A 21,113-nucleotide genomic window follows, 5' to 3' on the forward strand; every position below is an offset into this window, starting at 1 on the left:
CAAAAATCTCTGACGATAGCTCGTGTGCCCACGTCTTAACCAACAGAATTACTTCATGAGCTCATTCTAGGTAATATCTCAAAATACTAAATTCGATTGATACAGTATTAAATTCTCAGCCAAAAATCGATTTATTGGTAAAAAAATTGCTGTATATAATAGAAACTTAAAACAGTTGTTATTTTTGAAGTAATTTTCTCCTGCTTATGTAACATGATTGCTTAGTGGTCAAATTAAATAAGGGGAGGTAATTAGTAAGTCACAAAAAATATCAGCTTATTGGCTCCAAGGTTTGCAATTAAATACAGTACCCTCATACAGCAAGATGACCTTGTCGGTTCAATGGTCAATCTTTGCTTCAATCATATAAGCCTTTAAATCGATCTGTGTTTTCAACAACAGGCTTTCTAGGTCTAGGGGGACTGCGGGGTGCAAAGCGAGCACGCAAACCTGAAGATCTAGGACGCAAGGATCTTTCACCATCTTCATCTTCATCATCACAATGACAAGGATTGTCCATATCTGAATCAGAATCTTCTGCTGAGGTGGAATGATGCTCCCATAATCCTAAAGTTCCATCCCACTGAAATTTGAAAAGTAATTACTCTTAAGAATTGACATTGCTAGATGCATCATGTCCATTAGGCATCAATGTCATAGTTAGCATACAAGATAATCCATGCATATCTAACTGAATCATGGTGACTCTGATGACTTCAAGGATCAAAATGGTGAGATCACACCATAAATAAGTGCTTATGTGATTTATGTTTAAAGGGATTGTTAAGAGGATTTCTAAATTGTGTATGCTTATAGGGGACACTGATAGCATCTATTTGCACCATTCCAATTTTTCAGCAGACATCTGTGGTGCTACAGAAGCTCAACCTAACTACTAACTTACCGAAGTACTAATGAGTTTATTATAATAAGGATGCCAAGACACATCTCTAACACAAGCACTATGTTTATCTAACTTCTTTACAACAGCACCAGTTAACAAATCATAAACTGTCAAAATAAATTCAATTTTGTAGGAAATTTACATTGAATTCATTCATAAATTTGAGTGTTAAAGATGGGTTTCCTTATTTTTTAGTGTCAAATTAAGCAAACTATTTGACTAATTGGTGTTTCGAATGAATTAGCATGTATTCTTTATCATATCATTAATTTCTTATATTGCATATAATTTTAGTTTTAACCAATCATAAATGTCCATATATGTACAGTCTAGATAAACAAAAAAAAACTTTTTGACCTTTTTTGATCGGTCATTCATTGCAATTCTGCTGGTAATTCTCTCAAATAAACTCGTATTTTTCATTAGAACACCTCTACTTCCTATATATATAAGTATTAGCATTTTGATTTTCATAAATGGAAATGAGGGAACCCATCTTTAAAATGATTTAAATTTCTGTACCTTATTGGTAAGGAGTGGACAACATCATGCTGTGTGCAATAAGGCAACATTTTCCTGGAGATGGACGAAGTACTGCATCCAGTGCTTCGACTATGCAGGATTATCAAAACAGTAGAGAATAGAAACATTTCCTCTATTTGAAGCCCATATCAAATGCACAGCCTATAGCTAATTCAGCGACTGTCAATCTCTGACAAAAATCACTGGCATTTGAGTCTGTGGTCCAAGGGTATCATATTGGAGCTTAAGAGAGAACAAACAAGAAATCTCCAATTATAAAGTAAAGGGTCTTTAATCCTCATAATGAATATACTAAACTTACTTATCACAGAGCCAGTAGCACAACCAGTATATACATATCTTTGTCCTGTAGAATATTCAGGTGAAAAATGACATCGTATTAATGTATGTAAAACACAATGACCTTTATAGGTCATCACTGAGGTATCGCCAGGCAAGATATTCTTTGGAACTGAAATAAAAAATATCAATGATGACCCTGATCAAAATTCATCAGAATTTTGGTTCAAAATTGTAACTTTTGTGTAAATTAGATTCAAAAATCTCAAAATCTCTTTATATTGTAGATGAAATACACACAGAATTTCTTTTTTCAATCAAATTTTGAGATATTTTGCAATATTGCTTGAAACACTTCCAAATATCGTGTCCTAGTTGAGAATTTTTACCTTTTCTAGGAACTTGCTGCCATCTGTAATCCCATTTTTGTGCAGAAACCGCTCTTTTTGTTGCCTAGAATATATTATTACTTTGATTATTCTGTGACTATTGTATTTATTTTCTAATTTACTAAACGTCTTTTACAATGTTTTATTTTATGTACACTAATAACCACGTTACCATTTTGTATCTAATGAGGATACATTTATGAAGACTCTGAAAATGATGCCAAGTTAACAAATCAAGTAATCAATAGCATCAGATTTTCAAGAAATGTCAGAAACCTCTGCCTTACAATTCCAATATAGCCTGAAGAATAACTCATGGGACAGTCTTGTCCACGAAAAGAGTTGTGGGCTTATACTCTGATCATAATTTCACAACAGAAGATATTTAAAGAAAAATGTCAACTCACTTCAACACCATCATTACCCGAAAAACTTCGAATATCCCATAATTTGATTGTCTGATCTTTAGAATTGGATAACAAATATCGGGCATCACCTTTGGAATCTATATATGTTATACCATCTCTATGTCCTGCAAATGTTCCTACTGGTACTGGATGATCTTCTCTAAGTGTTCGCCGATCCCATACCTTTTACAAATGAATAATACTTTTCACTACTGGATAAGCAAGTACAAATATATAAGCTATTGTAGGTAAAGATCAATAATCAAAGTTTTTTTTTCACCTTAGCATAGACCATGGTCTTTATCATCCAGAAATGGAAAATTTCACAAAACCTTTACAGTAAATGCAGGTTGTAACTCTTTAGAGATCTTCACATAAAAAACTGCCCATTATTGCACAATTTAGCTCAAGTCACGCATAGAAAGTCTAAAAAAAAATTGTACAATTGTTACAAAAAAAATAAAAACACATGGACATGTCCGCAAGATGTACAGTTGGCAATGTCAATAAAGCATAGATCATAGTATTCATATTCACCAGACCATACTTACTTACCCTTAATATACCATCATCACCACCACTATATAATATCTGGGAATTATCATCAGCAAACGCTACAGCATTTACATCATCATCATGACTTTCAATCTAAAATAATCAAATCCTATCATGCTAAACCCAGAAAATTGTTCATTTTCAATCAGAACAGGGACTAAAATTTCAGGCTTTATTCCAGAATTTATGGAAATTTGTTTTATGCTTTGTGATCCATAACTATATGAAGTATTGTATGGTATATTCTTATGTACTGATAATACAGGATGGGCCATAGCACAGTTGGTTAGAGCATGATGTCAAATGCTGAGTTATGTCGAAATGTGGTTGTTGGTTCTTATTGCAGTTGTATCTGTGAAAGTCTGATGACCTTGCAAAGTATGTCATCTCCCAGACAGAGAGACCCCATCTTCAGATGTATTTCAAAGATTTTAATATGACAAACCTTCAATTTCCTTTGATTGCTTTCTCTATCATATACATATAAACAACCATCATTAGCACTGTAAGAACAACAACATGTAATTGGCAATTGGTATTTCATAGTGAAAAGTGGCATTTCATAATGATAAGTGGCATTTCATGGTAAAAAGTGGCATTTCATAATGAAAAGTGGCATTTCATAGTGAAAAGTGGCATTTCATAATGAGAGTGGTATTACACTGTGAAAAGTGGTGTCAGGTGTCTACAAGATAAAGCATACCCTGCCTGGCGCCAAAGCCTTCTTATTTAATCTTTGGAATGCTAAAAATATTATGGATGAACAGCAGATCTAAAAAGGTATTACCCTTCATTTCTGCCATTTTTTATGACTGATTTCTCAAAGGAAAATACTATCATTTCTTATATTTCTAAGTTTTTTTTACACCATCTTTTAAAATTAATACTACTAAAAAATTTAAAAACTATTGAAAATATACTACTCACCCACCCAATATTTCGGTGTTATCGGAAGAAAAAGTGAGAGAAAAAATACAAAAACTGTGTTCCCCTGGAGTTAAATTTAAGGCCTCGTGAACATCATGGTCACCATGTATACTGCATAAATGAACTGAAAAATACCCCAAGTTTTGTTTAAATTTCAACTACAATGATGACTATCTAATATAAAAATTCAACTCGTTCAACTCGTAGCAACTTCTCTACCAGCCACTTAATTTATGTGTATATACTGGTGTAGAGGCCTCATTACGAAGTGATATCACACAATCTTAAAGCCATATGTTTTAATTTGTATTACTTGGAGTTCAGGGTATATGATGTTAAATATTATTCAAACTTAGTGTTTAAAGGGTTAATTGTTAAAATGTTAAACTAAGACATGTTATTATTGAAAAGTTCAGGTCCACAATTTTCATAAATTTATGCTTATAAGGAAATGAACATGTGTATGCCAGGCCACGTTTTCTCGAACTATCTTAGCGCTTGGATATTCTAGAATCAATGTTAATAGGTAAAAACTTAGGACATCCTAGCGCTATGATCGTTTTGAATTATGTGGCCAGGTGCCTTATCTGGTGAAGGCCTACTAGCCAATTCTAGGGGGTACCAGATATCTTTGAAGAGTGTTTTTGGAAACGACCCTAACCCAATTCCACAGAAAAGCTGTGGACTGTACGCTATATTTGGTTTTGTTTGGTCATTGACTTTGAAAGGAGATCCAGGAGTTGGGTGTCTGAGAACACCAAAGGATTGGGAACCAAGGTTTTAACCAACAAATATACTAACTTGAATCTGACCAACTTGAGTAGATAACATAATTTCCATCAGGGCTATAAGTAAATAAAAATCTACATGTATTTAAGTCATGTAGCCTTTATCTAATCTACAGGTGTTACACGTGTTCTAGAAAAGACATTCTAACCCAATGCACTTATTTCAGATAACAATTTGATTATACTTTTAAAGGGACAGATTCACAATATGTTTGACTAATCATACCTTAGTCTCGGAAACAGGAATTTTTTTTATCTAACTTTAATAATATTATTCTGCAATCACTATCGAAATTTGAGCCTTCAAATCCTTATTGTATATTTGAGGTGATTATATTGTGATCTTCATGCAGTCCTTGAACTTCTAAAGACTATCTACATATATTTAAGACCCAAATAAACCTCGAACTCTGAATGGACTTATATACTGTCATTTCATTTCTGACTCATTTCCACACATCAAAATTCACAACAATGTTGTTATCATCTGGTTTAGACATTTAGGAAGCATATGTTTGAAAAATATAATCGATATTATCTTACCTAAAGGCTGTATCTAATACACTCCAACCAACATCTCTAGCTCGTATAGATTTATAAAGTTTAAATGATTTGTCTGTTTTATAAACACGTAAATTCTGATCTGTAATATATCAATATATTCACTGTATTATAATTTCAATTCATTAGTCAGTTAATTAAAATTAACTACATCAAATTAATGAACAGGCTGTTGTTATGTTCAAAGTCCTGCTTGGTTGAAAATTAAAGGAGCTATTAATTTCACTATTTGTCATACCTACAAATTTATGAAAAATCAGTGGATTCCATAGCATTTCAATAGGCAAGATGACAGGTTTAATATCTTGGGGATGTAAAAAGCGAGATTTATGTGTAACATATCAAATTTTATCAGATGGATTGTCATGAGAAAAATTGCATTGAATAAACAGGCTCTTAGCAATATTCAATAATAAATTACCTTGTGCTGCAGATAAAAATATAGAACCATCTTTTGAATAGGTACCACAGAAAGCTTTTTGATGATATTTGGCAACAGTCTTCACTTTATTTGGTAAAAACCTGAAATTTTATTCCTTACTTATTTTCATAAAAATATATTTTGACCAGCATTGCATAACTAATGAGGTTTTGATTGGTTAATGATGAAACTGAACTTAGATTGACCAATAAGAATAGTTGATTTCAATATTTTTCAAAGATATGATAAACTTGCTTGCATGGTACAAAGATTTGGTTATCTGTTATATTTTTCCTTTTTAAGAAAGATTTTTAGGTAAATTTTTGTTTTGTCAAATGACATTTGAAGCTAAATAACATACTTGGAATTTATAACACATTTATCTCCTTGAGTGAATTGTTGTCTTTTATCTAGACCATGTTCTCTCTGGAAAATACAAAAACAAGTTTTTAACTTTACTCTTGAGACATCCACTCTTATTATGTCTATTGGTCGAAGAAGATGGAGGACACATTGAACACAGGTTGAAATAGGTAAAGTTCCTCAATATTTCATTTTTTGACATGCTATTTTGTTTGGAGCAGTTCTTGTACAATTTTTATTCAATGACATTCATATTTTCGGGGTTGGACAAGAACATCTTGAAGTATATCTGTGAGAATTTTGAAAAAGATCAGTTTACCAACAGCTAAGGTACTACCCATCGAATTTTGGGACGTTTTTTATGGGACACCTGATATATTAACAATATTTTTTTTATGGACATTCATTTCTGACACATCTACAGCAAAATAAGAGATAAGAAATGAAATGGCTAAAGGACATCTGGTGGCCTTCAGAAAGTCAAGGTTATGTTTTATTTTATTTGGCGATGCTGTAAATGTGGACACAAAATCAGCGATAAATTTTGTAAAATATAGATGTAATGATTTTTGTCACTGACATGAATGTTACAAGACAGTACTTGCTTATTCTTCTTGATCATCTAAAGCCACTTTGCGTTTATGTTTGTCTAAATAGATTTTATTATTTTGGTAACTATGAAAGATATATTGTAATTTACTATATATCAATATAAACCCTTACCCTTTGTATAAGATTTGTTAAAGATTTGGAAACTTTTCTTTCATCATATTTTCCTCTGAATCTCCCTGATTTTACTTTCACATCTTGTAATATAAAGTTGTTCTGTAAAACATGGGGAAAAATACTTAAAAGCATACAGCTACCAATCAATTACCAATTGCTAACCCATATCACTTATCAAAATGTAAATATTTGACATCAGGTTGTATATAATAATGTCAAATACCCAATTCAGTAGGAGGTTACTGCAACATTTGAATAGTGATACACTCGTTGAATAATTGCTTATATCAAAGGAAGAAGTAAATCTATAATAGCCTACTTGATTATCTAAATAAGTAGATATTATTTAAAGATCACTTTTTAGATTGAAAATTGGTATCTAGTTCCTATACCATTCAATAAAAAAAAGTCCAAAGAATGTGACTAGAGTATTAATTTCCATCATCATGATAATTTATCATCATACTCCAATAAAGATAGAAATATTCTAATTATTGATATTCATAGAGTGGAAATATCTGCATGAATGACCTTGAAATTTAGACTCTAGTCATTTCTTTCCTATTTAATTACAGACAACCCAGAATCTCATTTTGAAAAGTGAGAGGGTTAGCTCAAATAAAAAAATTTATAAGTGGGTTCAGAAATTTTAAAGCAATTTGATCTCCTTAAATTAAACTAAAACAGATAGAAACTAAATTGAAAACTTACTTCTAGTGAACTCAATTCTGTGGTCAGTTCACCTAAAAATATATAATGAAAATCTCAATCAAATAATTTCCTTTCAGCTTAGGAATTTCAGCTTTATTTATGTTTCATATCATTTAGGAACTAGACCACAGAGCAAAGTTCAAGGTCAAAGGACATGTAAAAAAGTGTCGGTTAAGCATATGGAAAGAAAAATAAAAAAAACTACTGAAGAGATATACTAGGCAAACAAAGAATGGGGAAATAATATCAAAAATATTGGCACCAATTGCATGAAACTTATTGCAGACGTCTGAAAATGGAGGCTTACTAAGATGACTTTACAAGTAAGAAAAGAATATTGAAATTTCTTCTTACCTGAGGGTGATATTCTGGACTCAGACTCCTCCGTTTCCGATCCAGTATCCTCATCAGACTGCGCTTCATCTGAGGAAAAGATGTGAACTTGTCCGCTGTAACAAAAAGTGAAAAAAATTTACAGGATACATTGCAAATTTGTTGCAATTTGCATTCCTGCAAGAAGCATGAATAATTTTATCACTGGAATTGCAACACCGCCAAGAAGATGAAGTTAAATCTCTTACACAATGTGACAACATCAAACAAATTTGGTAATGTGTCCATTTTGACATCTAATTAGTTAAATAATAATTGAATTCCTTTAGTCTTTTCCTGCCTGAATATCACTAATAAACTACATTTTCCAATCAGTTATTACCACCTCCATATAAGTTCATACACAAGCCTAACAATATCACAGCTGTGTGCTTTTATAACATTAAGCACAACATATATAACATATCTTTGAGTGAATAAGTTGAATGCAGTCAATTGACTGTGAACTACATGCACTCTTATCTAAGGAAGTGTCCACAGTAAATACACTGTGATAATATAAATATCAAAACCTGCCGAGTCATGACACACTCAAATCACTATATTTAAAGTAGAACTATTGGCAATCATAGCCCCATTCAAATTTTATAACAAATAAATCAATCAAACCTTTATCGAAGGGTTTATGCATCAAGAAACTTAAGTTTGGCTTCATTGTGATGATAATTTAACTTTATATGGCCTTTATTTAGTTATAAACTTGACTCTTGTGCTTGCTTATCGATACACTAACAACATGTATGGCTTAAATGGCAATTGCATAATTTTGACCCAGGATTTAGTGAGATGTCTTTAGCATTGACAACTAGGAACCTCAATGACGTTACTATATGATGTGAATTTCGTCCAATCAATGCCAAGATGACAATAGCTCCTTAGGGGCAAAGCTTTAGACAGAATGAATTGTATTGATTGTTTCATTTTGTGTTTTGATTGCATTTGACGGATTACCATTTATTTTCAAATTTTCATCAAAATGAAAAATTCAAATTCACAAAATTTATCTTTCCTCTTTTAACATAAACTAGGTCAGTGATCACCTCCCTTTAAATCTTTATATATACATTTATGTAACCATTATAAATCAAATATGCCATCAATATATATATAACCTAACACTGAAACAATTCAAGCATAACTACAAGTACTTTTAAATTTAATTAGTTTACTTGTACTTGCAATCAGTTTACTCGTACTTTTGCAATCAGTTTGTTCAAATAACGAAATATTCATGCTAAATGCATTTATAAGTTATGTTCAAGTAAACTGTAAATAAGCGATAACACTGTATACTGCATTGCAAAGTATACCAATATCAACTTTGAAAATCTTGTCCCTCATTTAGGTTGTAAAATAATTTAAGCAAAACGACATAATGTACTGGTAAGTTAATTTACATGTTCTTGCAATCAGTTTGTTCAAATAGCGTAATATTCACCCTATATTAGGTTTTGATCAAACAAACCGTAAATAATCTATTACACCAAATCCTGTTGCAATGCAGCTAATTTTAGAGATACCAGAAATGTATGAAAATTATTTAATTCCTTCATACAGATTCAGAATTTCAGTTCAGTGGATTCCCCAAGAGATTTTTTATATCCATACATTCAAGAGTACATGAAGTTTTTATTAGAAACGTCAAACAATGAGTATGATTTGAACAAGAAAAATGTGGCAACCCATCTTTAAGCAGGAACTTTGTTTTTGCATAATCATGACCTTGAAAAAATAAAAACAAATTAAAGATAAAACAGAAATATGTTCAATTTTGCATGTAGTAGATAAACCTTTTTTTTTTGCATTCAGATAAGATAAAATCAAAATTCAACAAAAATTTTTTTTCTCTAATTTAGAATGTCATCAGAAGATCATATATTTAGGCTTATTTAACATTATCCTGGAAGTGAAAATACACTATCTATTATATACTTGGACCTGTAGTTCTATTTTCATTTTGAAAATTAAAGAGAATGTGAAAAGGTTTTCTTAAAAAATGTGTGTCACATAAAATTTTTTAGGTGACCTCTTATACAATCCCCTTTATCAGACACCTAAATTTCTCTCATTGCACACTTCATGGAGTTGCTTATTTTCATTAGTCCAATTAGGTAAAAATATCTCATTAAAGATCCTGATTTAGCTTAGGAAACGTATTTCACATTTCAGTTTTTTGCTCACATTTTTTCTGTAACAATTTTTCAATATTTTACAGGATCTAAAAGATTTAGAACTGAACAACCCCATTTCAAAACCAGACTAAGCTCAAATGCTGATATCTAGTGAGGTCGTTGCCATGAAATAAAATTGACATTTAATTTGAAGTTTATATTTTAGTTGTAAACAGAATAATACAGTAGTTATAAAGAAAATAGAACCTTCAATTCATTTGAAATATCATTATGACTAAGCAAAATATTATTTAGGTCAGTTTAAAGTCTGCTATATCTTTAAATACCTGTTTCTAGGTATCAAAGGTCTAAGGTGTGGACTTTTTTTTTATTTGAAATGGACAAGGGATATTGATTTGGCTCGATTAGCCAATCTGCACAAATAAGTGCTGTAAAATGTCAGGGTGTAATGTATTTTTATAAACTTTGAATGAAATTCTCAATAGCCACATATTCAAATGTAAATTCAGATTTATTACAAATTTGTGATTCGTATTTAAAGAAAATTAACAAAAATTTGACGCAAATTTCCTTTGCCAGACAAGCTAACATACACCCACAGCAGCAGTTAATAAGTCTTTTTATGGTCATATGACCGAAAAACTTTGACTTCTGATCAAATTGCCAAAGTACCACTCAATAATTTCTTCAATGAGTTGCTCAGAATATATCTTGCTAAAATATGTGTAGTTTATTATATAAATAAGCTTATATATGACAATTAAAGGGATTTTCTAAACTTTTTATATGTATCGGGGACACTGATAGCATCAATTTGCACCATTCCAATTTTTATCGTTTTATGTCGTCACTAGAGGGGAACTGCATAGATATCATAGATTTTGCAAGCTCCCCTCTAGTGACGTCATAAAATACGTTAATTTTAGTGGAATTGCAAGAACCACAGACGTCTGATTGAAAATCAGAATCGTGCAAATTGAAGCTATAAGTGTCCCCAATGCACATGAAAAATTTACAATTCTTTTAAATTGAATGATATAAATTGACATGGATTCTTACCTACGAATTAAATAGGCTATAATTGACGGCAAATCACTTTCATCATCCATAGGTTCCGTATCACTCTGCATTCTATTTCTGTTTACTGAATTTCTTAATCCCATTCAGCCTTGTTCATATCGTCAATATCAACCTATAATAGATAAACAAGAGACATGTTAAAAAGCACGAAACTGTTAGATGGAAAACCAAGTAAGGTAACAAAAAAATTTCATATCACCTTCATTCAATGAGCTTACATTGTAGGTGAACTGGAATACTGGCAAACCCAATATTTTGTCCCATTGTACATTCAAAATTACTGGTATTGATATTATCTATTTGTAGTTTTGCATAGATATTATATTATCTGAAAGCTTCAAAGGGGAGTGAGTGCAACAAATCCTGTCTCCACATAATATGTTATCATTTTTAATCATTGTCAATAAATGGAATAATCCTTGTTTACGAAGTTTACTCATTTGGTCAGGACTTCTTCAAAAACATACTGATGTCTGAAAAAACATTTTCTTTTAAAATGATCTATTTTATTTTCCTGCATATATGAATTACTGAAATCTGGGTGCCCAAGCCTTAAGCATTTTCTCGTTTTGTTCATTAAAAGTTTGATCAGCTAATTGACAAAGAAAACAGGCGAAATGGTTGAAAGCCAAAACCATGCATATTTTTCAGAAGCACCGATCATTGCATCAGAATTATTCTTACATAAAGAAGGTTTCAAATGTGTGTTATAATTGAAGAAATTATTCAATTTCAAACAAGTTAGTTAAACCAGTTAAGTCATTCGCCTCCCCTGCAAAATTAGAACAAATTCTCAATTGAAGCTGAAATCAGTCTTTATCAGCTATTGCCCCCATGCAAATGTGGCCGCCCCTCTTAGCACATTGGGCTGATTATGGGCCGGCTTATTTACCTCATTCTACCCTTAAGATATAGTATTGCCACAAATTCTATCCTGCGAGCAGGAAACAGAAATTGAGTAATGTTTTTTTCGACTGCTTCCACCGATATCTTTCAGCAAGAAACTTTCCAGTTGTGCTGAATTAAGACAGCCGATATATTTGCCAATTGGCACCAGTAATCATCACAAAACCCAAGTTAAGTTATAAATTGGCCGAGATCTGCAGCTCTAAACTGGCTCTACACACACATCACACAGTTCTAGTTGAGAGGAAAGGAAAGCAATAGGAAACCAACCTAAACTTCAATCAATGGTCGAACCATCTTAATTTTTTTGAACATTCAGTTAGTTAGTTGGAAGAGGCAGTTTACTTAATTAGGCATAGACGGAAACATTTGTCTCTATTCCAGCCTCTGATGGCTATCTGTAGGCTGGTGTAGAGACAGAAAAAAAAAAGGTTAAACCTAGTATTAAGATACCTCGGATCTGAAAATATCAGAGCAGAGGCTGGAATAGAGCAGATGTTTCAGACAAAGTCAGAAATTCAAGCAGGTGTCTGGCACCTTTGACCCACTTAATTTAGACAATTTTCAGGATGACATTGTGATAAAGAAGAATCTCTTAACGGTCAAGAAGTTTCGAATGCACATACAGAGTCTGGTAGGTCTACTTGGTTAGTGTCATACTCATAGGCCTGTCCTGTGTCCACTCTCACTGAGTTAATAAAGACAAGCTGCAGAACAGTGAAGTGCCTGTAGTTCTTGTTGTCAACAATCAAAAGTACATTGGAAAAACAGTTACGTACCTTTACATGTTGATATTTACAAAACTCTACAAACAATTGGAGAAAATGGTCTCTATAGGAATATATAAACATCAATTTCTTTTTGACCAAATTATGTAAACAAAATGAAGTCATGAGGGGAAATAACTCTCATCTTTTTATCATTCAGATTCAGACAACAACTATTTACTAGTCATTCGGGACAACCTTTTCTTTTGTTAGATTTCTAATAGCTCGGTTTATTTTAATTCAATCGGGTGAGAGCAACGTCTTGGAATATTCCTTCATTTAATTTACATATAGACTATCAGTAAATAAACCAAATGATTTAGATTAGATTAGATGTCGGCAAACTCAGACCACGGTTAATTATTCACAGAGTTCCTTCCCTTCGACCTCAGTAAAGAAACTAATCTAGAAACTTTTTTTATTTTCATTAATTATCTGAATTAAATCTGGAAACAAATGGAACTTAGAGAAGTTGAATTATATTCTGGTGAGAATTCAATGTTCAGCATATGTATGAAAAAGATTTTAGAATCCAAGTAGTTTTTCTAGATTTAAAATCATTTTGAAAGTTTGAAATTATGATGGCCAAGAAGGACACAGCCTCACATTGCCTTAGCTTTATGCTTAGCCTACTACAGGCCTTAAACTTATTGAGCCTATCAAGCCTTTGGCCTTTGTAGGAATAAGATATATAGACAGGTGGCTGGTCACTTAGTCTATTTCTAAAGGCACAACTAAATCAAAGCTTGTATTCTAACATCTAACTGTAGCCTAGTGTAGGTAGACCTAGAGCATTGAGGGCTCACTGTAACTGTAAGATTATAAGTATAAACTACTCTTTCCAATTTGCATAGACCTACAATGCAGAATTAAAGACCTTTATTTTCAACATTTTTTCCTCTTGACCTTCAGATCTAGATTGGATTTAGAAAAAAAATTGACAGTGCCCAGTGACCCTATCCAATTCCAATCCAAAGTTCTGCAGCTACAACCACAAAAACAGAAAGAAAAGGCTTGTCCTATTGGCCTTATTTATATGATTCAATCCAGATTTTCTCAAGCCCTAGCCTGATTTACTTAATTTTTTCATTTTTCTTTTCATGCTTTGGTATGGATTAGAAGCTCTAGCTTGGTAATTAAAATGGCAATTTTTTATTTTCTAAACATTCAACATAAAATTAATTTAGCTCCAAACCTTCAGATATGAGAACCTCTTCATTTTCAAAAACTTCAGTTAGATCTAAGCCTACTTGTTAGACATATAGACTTGAGAATTCTCAATAGGCCTATAGCATAATATGACATTGAAAAAACTTGAATCAAGGTCATTGCAAGGAAAAGAGGCAAGGCATGCAGCAGCTGATCCTCTTGGAATACTTGATTTTTGAATTTTGATTATCTTTATTTTATTTTTTTTCAGTTTAAAACAGACTTTAAATGAAGGAAAAAAGAATTCTAATGTAGATATACAGTTAATGTTGAGTAATGTACAGAGATGTCAGAGTATAGTTCGACAGTTTATCAGTGAAAAACAACCTCAATCAACAATGGTGAGAATTTTTAATTTCTTGAAATGAAATTAATGAATTGGTACTGGGGCTCAAATTTTAGACTCAGAAAATTTGAAGAATTTAAGGGCCCAGAGAACTCATTTATGACAATATTGAAGTGCTAAAAACGTATCAAACTCTATATCTTTGTGATTTTGTACAAAGACACTGTAAATGAATCAATTTCTGTTGAACTGAAGAAGATTTTGCTGGGGCTTAATTCTCACCCATTGTTTGAAGATTGTATATTTTGAAATTCTGTGAAAAAAAAAAAGTTTTATCTAAGATTACACTCTGCAATCAATGCAATGAGTTCTATTTTAAAATTGGAAAATTCCTTATTCTAAACAAGTTATATTTGAAAGAATGATGGCAATTCGAATGGTATATTTTAGTTACTGCTAAAAATAAATCTAGAATCTAGAAGTATGTAGAATCTTGTCATGTACAATGTTGTATTTCTATAATGTATTACAGCTGTCATTAATAAATCTAGAATCTAGTCTGGGATGTCATGTAGATATTTTAATGAGAAAGATACAGCAGTTGAATTCTAGTCGTATTATCTGTGGTATAAAATCTGAATTAATGAACAATACACCAACAACTACAGATGGTATGTCTAATTTGTGCATTGGAATACTTTTTTTTTTGTAAAAACCACAATTTTCTTCTGCACCTAATTGGCTGATGAAGATGGGCAACACAATGCAGTGTGTAATGAAGGATCTTTTTGCACACTGGGCCCTAGTTTTTTGCCCCATCCGAACAATTAGAGACCTTTTTCATGTCAGTCTCTCTGACTTGTATCATTGACAGTGAGAAAGCCTGTAAAATTCTGTAAACATGCTATTACCACTGTTACCATTACCAATAAATTGCTGTTCGTTGCTGAATTTTTTTGTTGCTCAGATTGTAAAATAGATAAAGTTGAAGATACCCAGAAACAGAATAGAAGATCTGCTATAAATGATACTATAGTACAAGCTGGAACTCTAACTTTCTCAGATGTTGCTGGTTTACAGGATGCTAAAACTGCTCTAAGAGAAGCCATTATTATGCCTTTTATATATCCTCATCTATTTACAGGTATGATTCACTAAGTCTTGACAGACTTGGCATTATTTTAAGTATTCCTATCATAGCTTATATAAGCCAATAAGATTACTGCATGTATCTTGCCTAGATGAACACATCCATGGATTAGCCTACTGTTATTATTTGTAGATATCTCACCTATATTCTTATATTATTATGAAGGAAAATTCCATAATCTTTGTGCAGTTGTGCATAGAACTGACTAATGATTCAGTGTTCTGTAAGAAATATTCCAATTGCATTTTCAATTTTGTAGGAGGAAGAAAACCATGGAAGCGAATTTTATTGTACGGACCTCCAGGAACTGGAAAATCAAGACTAGCACAAGCCATAGCCTCAGAGATCCAGTCTACCTTTTATTGTGTTTCTAGTGCTGACTTGGTTTCCAGTTGGGTTGGAGAGAGTGAAAAGTAGGTGATGCTTTGATATTTGGGTACTACGCAATAAGCATTATGTTAGTGAAAAATGCTTGGATGCCAATGATCAGTAGATAAGATTAGGTCTCTAATATGAATTTAAAAAGATCTATCCATTTAAGGTACCTGAAGAGGTGCCATTTTACAATTTTCTTATTTTTCGTTAAAAAGTTTCAGCATCACATCATTTGTACCATAGTACTGGCATTAATTACTGAATGCATGTTATAATTCAAATCACCCCTACTATTTTTGGTCCTGTATCTTTCCTTCCTCCTTTAGATTGATTAAAGAACTGTTTTCACATGCTACTAATAACACAGGAAGATCTGTAAGTTCTTTTTTACCATACTGGTTCCATTCCATCAAAATTCTAGCACATTGATTATGCAAAAACATCTTGTGTTCATAGTACAGTACATTTTGACAATTTATCTAAAATTTACTTGATAATCATTAATTAATTATTCACATAAATGCCAATTCCCCAAAAAAATTTGATCAGATCATAGTTGACTAGTCATCCAAAGAAAAAACAGGAAACAAAATATCTAGATCGTTTTTTTTTATAGGTAATATTTATTGATGAAATAGACAGTATAACTCGACAGCGTAGTGCTAGAGAAGAAGAACATACACGAAGAATAAAAACAGAATTATTAAAACAAATGGAAGGAGCGGATACTTCAGATTCATCTAATAAAATATTTTTATTATGTGCTACAAACTGTCCATGGGAATTAGATGTTGCCTTTTTACGTAGATTTCAAAAGAGAATTTATATTCCACTTCCCGAAAGGTAAATTGTTAAAAAGAAGGAAAGGATGACAACTCATGTTCACTTGGGATCAATTATTACAACTAGTCCTTGGCTAATCTGACAAATTTGGCCCTTCCTGTTTCTCAGATGTGATACACTGATAATCGAAATATTTTAATTGAGAAACCCTGTAAATTTAATAACTTAATGAAGAACATGCCAAATTCTTAACTTCATGGGTTATTGTTGCATTATAGAAGTATATTCTTGCTTTGATCGGTTATTATTGTTTATTTTGGGTATGTTATGTGCTGAAGGAAACCTATGTGGTACTTGTTAGCGGGGACACTGGAGAAAGTGGAACTTTGACATATAATCAATTATGAAATTTGATATTAATTATTTATTATTTATCAATTATTTTACTCAGCCTTAGATCAGAATGCCGCTGTCATTTTGGTTTTATGAGGACCACTTTCAAAACTGAGTGCCAGCTCATCAAGGGAGGGAATTTTATAAGTAACTGCCCTGTTTTTGTTTTCACTCTCTCTGAGGGAAAGTCATGACATGTCATATTCCAGATGACTTATTTTGATCTGTCATTCAACATGGTGCTACAAAAAATCAGAGTTTTGTCTTAATCTTTCAGAGAGGCAAGACATCAGTTATTGAAGTTACACAGTCAAGATAATTCAGTGAATTTAACAGATGAAGAATGGAATAATCTAGTAGACTGTACAGATGGTTATTCTGGAAGTGATATAGCAACCATGACTCTAGGTGCTTTATTTGAACCAATTAGAGATCTACAGAGTGCACAATATTGGAACATGTTACCAGGTAAGAAGTTTCATAAGGGACACATATAGCATATTTAAAGAATATGATCCGATTTTTGATTTTGAAAAGAGTTACAGACAACAAAATTCAATTGTTATTAGGAGTAGTAAATAATTGGATGAATTGATTCCTTTAAATCTTTTTCTTCAATGATCATTAAACATTTTGGATTTTGTTTCGATAGCTACGTCAATTTCTTTTGTTTTTTATACAGACGGTAAATATCAGCCAGCAGATATTTTATATTCTAATAGTGTAGAGGCTTTTTTAACTGATTTACCAGCTGATAAAGTAAGTCACCTTTTTTTATGTGTTGCAAGAAAGAGTAATCTTACTAAGTGTTTCTAGAAAGATTGATCTGTGCGTCAAGACATATTAATCTTTTCATGTCTTGCAAGGAAGAGTTGTTTTACAATGTTTTACGAAGAATAACCTTTTCATGTGCTTCAAGAACAAATTATTTGACCACATGTTCTTCAAGAAAGATTAATTTTCTCATGTTCTTCAAGAAAGATTAATCTTTGAATGTGCTTCAAGAAACATTCATCTTTTCATGTGCTTCAAGACAGATTTATCTTCTCATGTGCCTCAAGAAAGATTAATCTTTCATGTGCTTCAAGGAAGATTAATCTTTTCCATCTGTGATATATATTTCACATGGCTTTTCCTAAATTTCAGATTCAACCCAGAGATGTAAAAAAGGGAGATTTCATAAAATCATTACACACCCACAGAAAAACTGTATCAGAAGAAGAATTGAAAAAGTTTGAAATTTTTACTAAAAGTTATGGTGAAAGTGGATAATACATGATAATCTGCATCGACAATTTCAGCGAGTGCCAATGAAAATCTAAAAAAATGGTTCATCAACGATTAAAGTAAACCAAAATTAAGAAATCACCATATTTAATTTCCATGTCAAATATACATATTACAATTTTATCAGTGAAAGAAAGCACAAAAAACAAAGTATCAAATTCGAGCATTCATGTTAATTAGAAAAAAATAACAGAGGTAGATGTCCTGTCGTTTTTTTGTAGATATTTTAATCTCTGTAGAGGATTTAATTTAGTTTTATTGTTATTTTGTAAAACATACAAAATCTCAGGTAGAGAACTTATAATTTTCATTCACTATTATTATTTGTTTAGTTTCTGAATTTAAAATGTTATAAGTCTCAGGGACAAGAAATCATATTTTGTAAATATGTTTAAAATGTTATAGAATTTCTCAAGTAGAGAAATAAATGTTGATTTGATGTTTTCAATATTTAAAAATGTTTTTATTTTTTTTATAGTTGATTGTTAATGGTTTTTATATTAGTTAAAATGTTATAATATAATATTCTCCAGTAGAGAAATAAAATATTGATTTGATATTTTAAAATATATTTATTTTGGTTATTGTTATAAGTTATAAAATGTTACAGATATTCTCAGGTAGAGAAATATAAAATGTTTATCAAAATAACTTTTATTTTATTTATAGTTAAATGGTTTTTATATTAGTTAAAATGTTATAATATAATATTCTCCAGTAGAGAAATAAAATATTGATTTGATATTTTAAAATATATTTATTTTGGTTATTGTTATAAGTTATAAAATGTTACAGATATTCTCAGGTAGAGAAATATAAAATGTTTATCAAAATAACTTTTATTTTATTTATAGTTAAATGGTTTTTATATTAGTTAAAATGTTATAATATAATATTCTCCAGTAGAGAAATAAAATAAAATATTGATTTGATATTTTAAAATATATTTATTTTGGTTATTGTTATAAGTTATAAAATGTTACAGATATTCTCAGGTAGAGAAATATAAAATGTTTATCAAAATAACCTTTATTTTGATTGTAGTTAATTGTTAATAGTGTTTTAAGATTCTCAAGAAGAGAAATAAAATGTTGATTTTATAATTTATAATATTTTTAATATTTTGATTAGAGTTAATTGCTAATGTTATCTGTAATGAAATTATATAAGCTTACATATATAAGATTCTCAGATAGAGAAATGAAATGTTGATTTTTTTTTATATTGTAAATTTTATGTTAGTTATTGTTCATTGTTAGTTTATATTTATAAAATGTTATAGATATTCTCAGGTAGGGAAATAAAATGTTGATTTAAAGTTTTAAGATAATTCTAGTTTAGTTATAGTTTATTGTTAGTTTATATTTATAAAATGTTATAGATATTCTCAGGTAGGGAAATAAAATGTTGATTTTTTTAAATATTTTATATAATTTTATTTTAGTTATAGTTTATTGTTAGTTTATATTTATAGTTTATTGTTAGTTTATATTTATAGTTTATTGTTAGTTTATATTTATAAAATGTTATAGATATTCTCAGTTAGAGAAATAAAATGTTGATTTTATATTGTAAATAATTTTCAATTTGATTATTGTTAATTGTTAATGGTATTTACATATTTTATTTTAGTTAAAGTTAAATGTTATCATTTATTATTATTGAATTTCTGTTATTAAAGGTTTAATATTCGAATAACATATAGAAGCGAGGAGCACATATAACAAAAACACAAGACAATATTATGGAATATAAGACACTTCTTTAATAAGGTTGGGCACATAACGTTACATTTCATCTGATGACGACACATGTATATTTTGTTGAAACGTTATGTGCCTACCTTATTAAAGAAGTGTGTTATATTCCATAATATCGTCTTGTGTTTTTGTTATATTAAAGGTTTGTTTTAACTTGAACATGTATATTTCAATTTGCTTTTCCAGCCAAGAGAGTAGTGATTGTGAAAATTTCTCTATTAATATACATCAATTTCAGCTCAGGAAATCTGTTAGATTTGTGTTTTGTTTCATATGTTAATTTTTCAGCAGAATTTTTTATTTCAAATATTAATCAATTTCCAAAATCGGAAAAATTATTTTGAAGTTAAATCATGTTTTACCTTTTGTTAAGTTAACAATATCTTAAGAAAGCAAATAAATTACTAACCCTTTTTCTTGTCATTTTGTATTCTATGATGCTTGTTGCTCACATGAAGTACATAACTCAAAAGGAATTGTTTGTGAATAATGTAACTTCAAAGTAACTCCTTAAGTGCATTGTGCTTGAAAAAGGACCAATAGCTCACCTTAGCAGCCATAAGGACTTGAAACAGTTGTGTCTTCCAATTCCCCCTCTTTCAAAAAATGTTCAATACCCTAGATTAAATAAACAATATTTTATGACCATTTTATTGATAAATGTTATATCAAAATATTTATACATAAATACAACATCTTGATATTACTAGTGACTCAATTCTTTATCAAATATAGATATTGTTTGCATAACTCAGAATAAGTCTTTTTGGGTGAATATTTTGCATACATACACTTCAAATACAATGTAATATTTATATGACCCTTAAGCAGTCGCTGTTGTTCCATGGGTTAATAAAGAACATATTTTTTTATGTAACTGAAAAAGCAGGAGTGAAGAAATTAAAATGTGCCAGATGAAAGTGGTATTGCTCAAAAATTGCAAAACATTTTTAATATATGAAACTAAAATTTGTAGAAATAAAATAAAATAAAATAAAATGAGACACCAGCACCCATG

At 30.7% G+C, this 21,113-nt stretch overlaps 2 protein-coding genes across 2 annotated transcripts; one reads left to right on the plus strand and one right to left on the minus strand.

Annotated features, from left to right (window-relative positions):
* Nucleotides 1-358: 358 nt before the first annotated feature.
* Nucleotides 359-6,209, minus strand: LOTGIDRAFT_124623 (hypothetical protein; the record flags this gene model as incomplete). The annotated part of the gene is made up of 12 exons (XM_009061327.1): nucleotides 359-583; nucleotides 905-1,011; nucleotides 1,749-1,898; nucleotides 2,116-2,179; nucleotides 2,523-2,705; nucleotides 3,078-3,170; nucleotides 3,523-3,580; nucleotides 4,005-4,128; nucleotides 4,806-4,849; nucleotides 5,336-5,435; nucleotides 5,775-5,875; nucleotides 6,136-6,209. Coding segments are annotated over 12 exons (1,323 nt in total), but the record flags the coding sequence as incomplete, so codon positions are not given.
* A 9,194-nt stretch (nucleotides 6,210-15,403) lies between these two features.
* On the plus strand, nucleotides 15,404-18,320 carry LOTGIDRAFT_218616 (hypothetical protein; the record flags this gene model as incomplete). Its single annotated transcript, XM_009061328.1, has 7 exons — nucleotides 15,404-15,491; nucleotides 15,757-15,910; nucleotides 16,199-16,247; nucleotides 16,489-16,715; nucleotides 17,326-17,516; nucleotides 17,731-17,826; nucleotides 18,208-18,320. The coding sequence occupies exons 1-7, from the start codon at nucleotides 15,461-15,463 to the stop codon at nucleotides 18,318-18,320; spliced, it is 861 nt and encodes a 286-aa protein (XP_009059576.1). The 5' UTR covers nucleotides 15,404-15,460.
* Nucleotides 18,321-21,113: the final 2,793 nt, after the last annotated feature.

This window comes from Lottia gigantea (genome assembly GCF_000327385.1).
Source record: "Lottia gigantea unplaced genomic scaffold LOTGIsca_47, whole genome shotgun sequence".
In the NCBI taxonomy this organism is placed as follows: domain Eukaryota; kingdom Metazoa; phylum Mollusca; class Gastropoda; family Lottiidae; genus Lottia; species Lottia gigantea.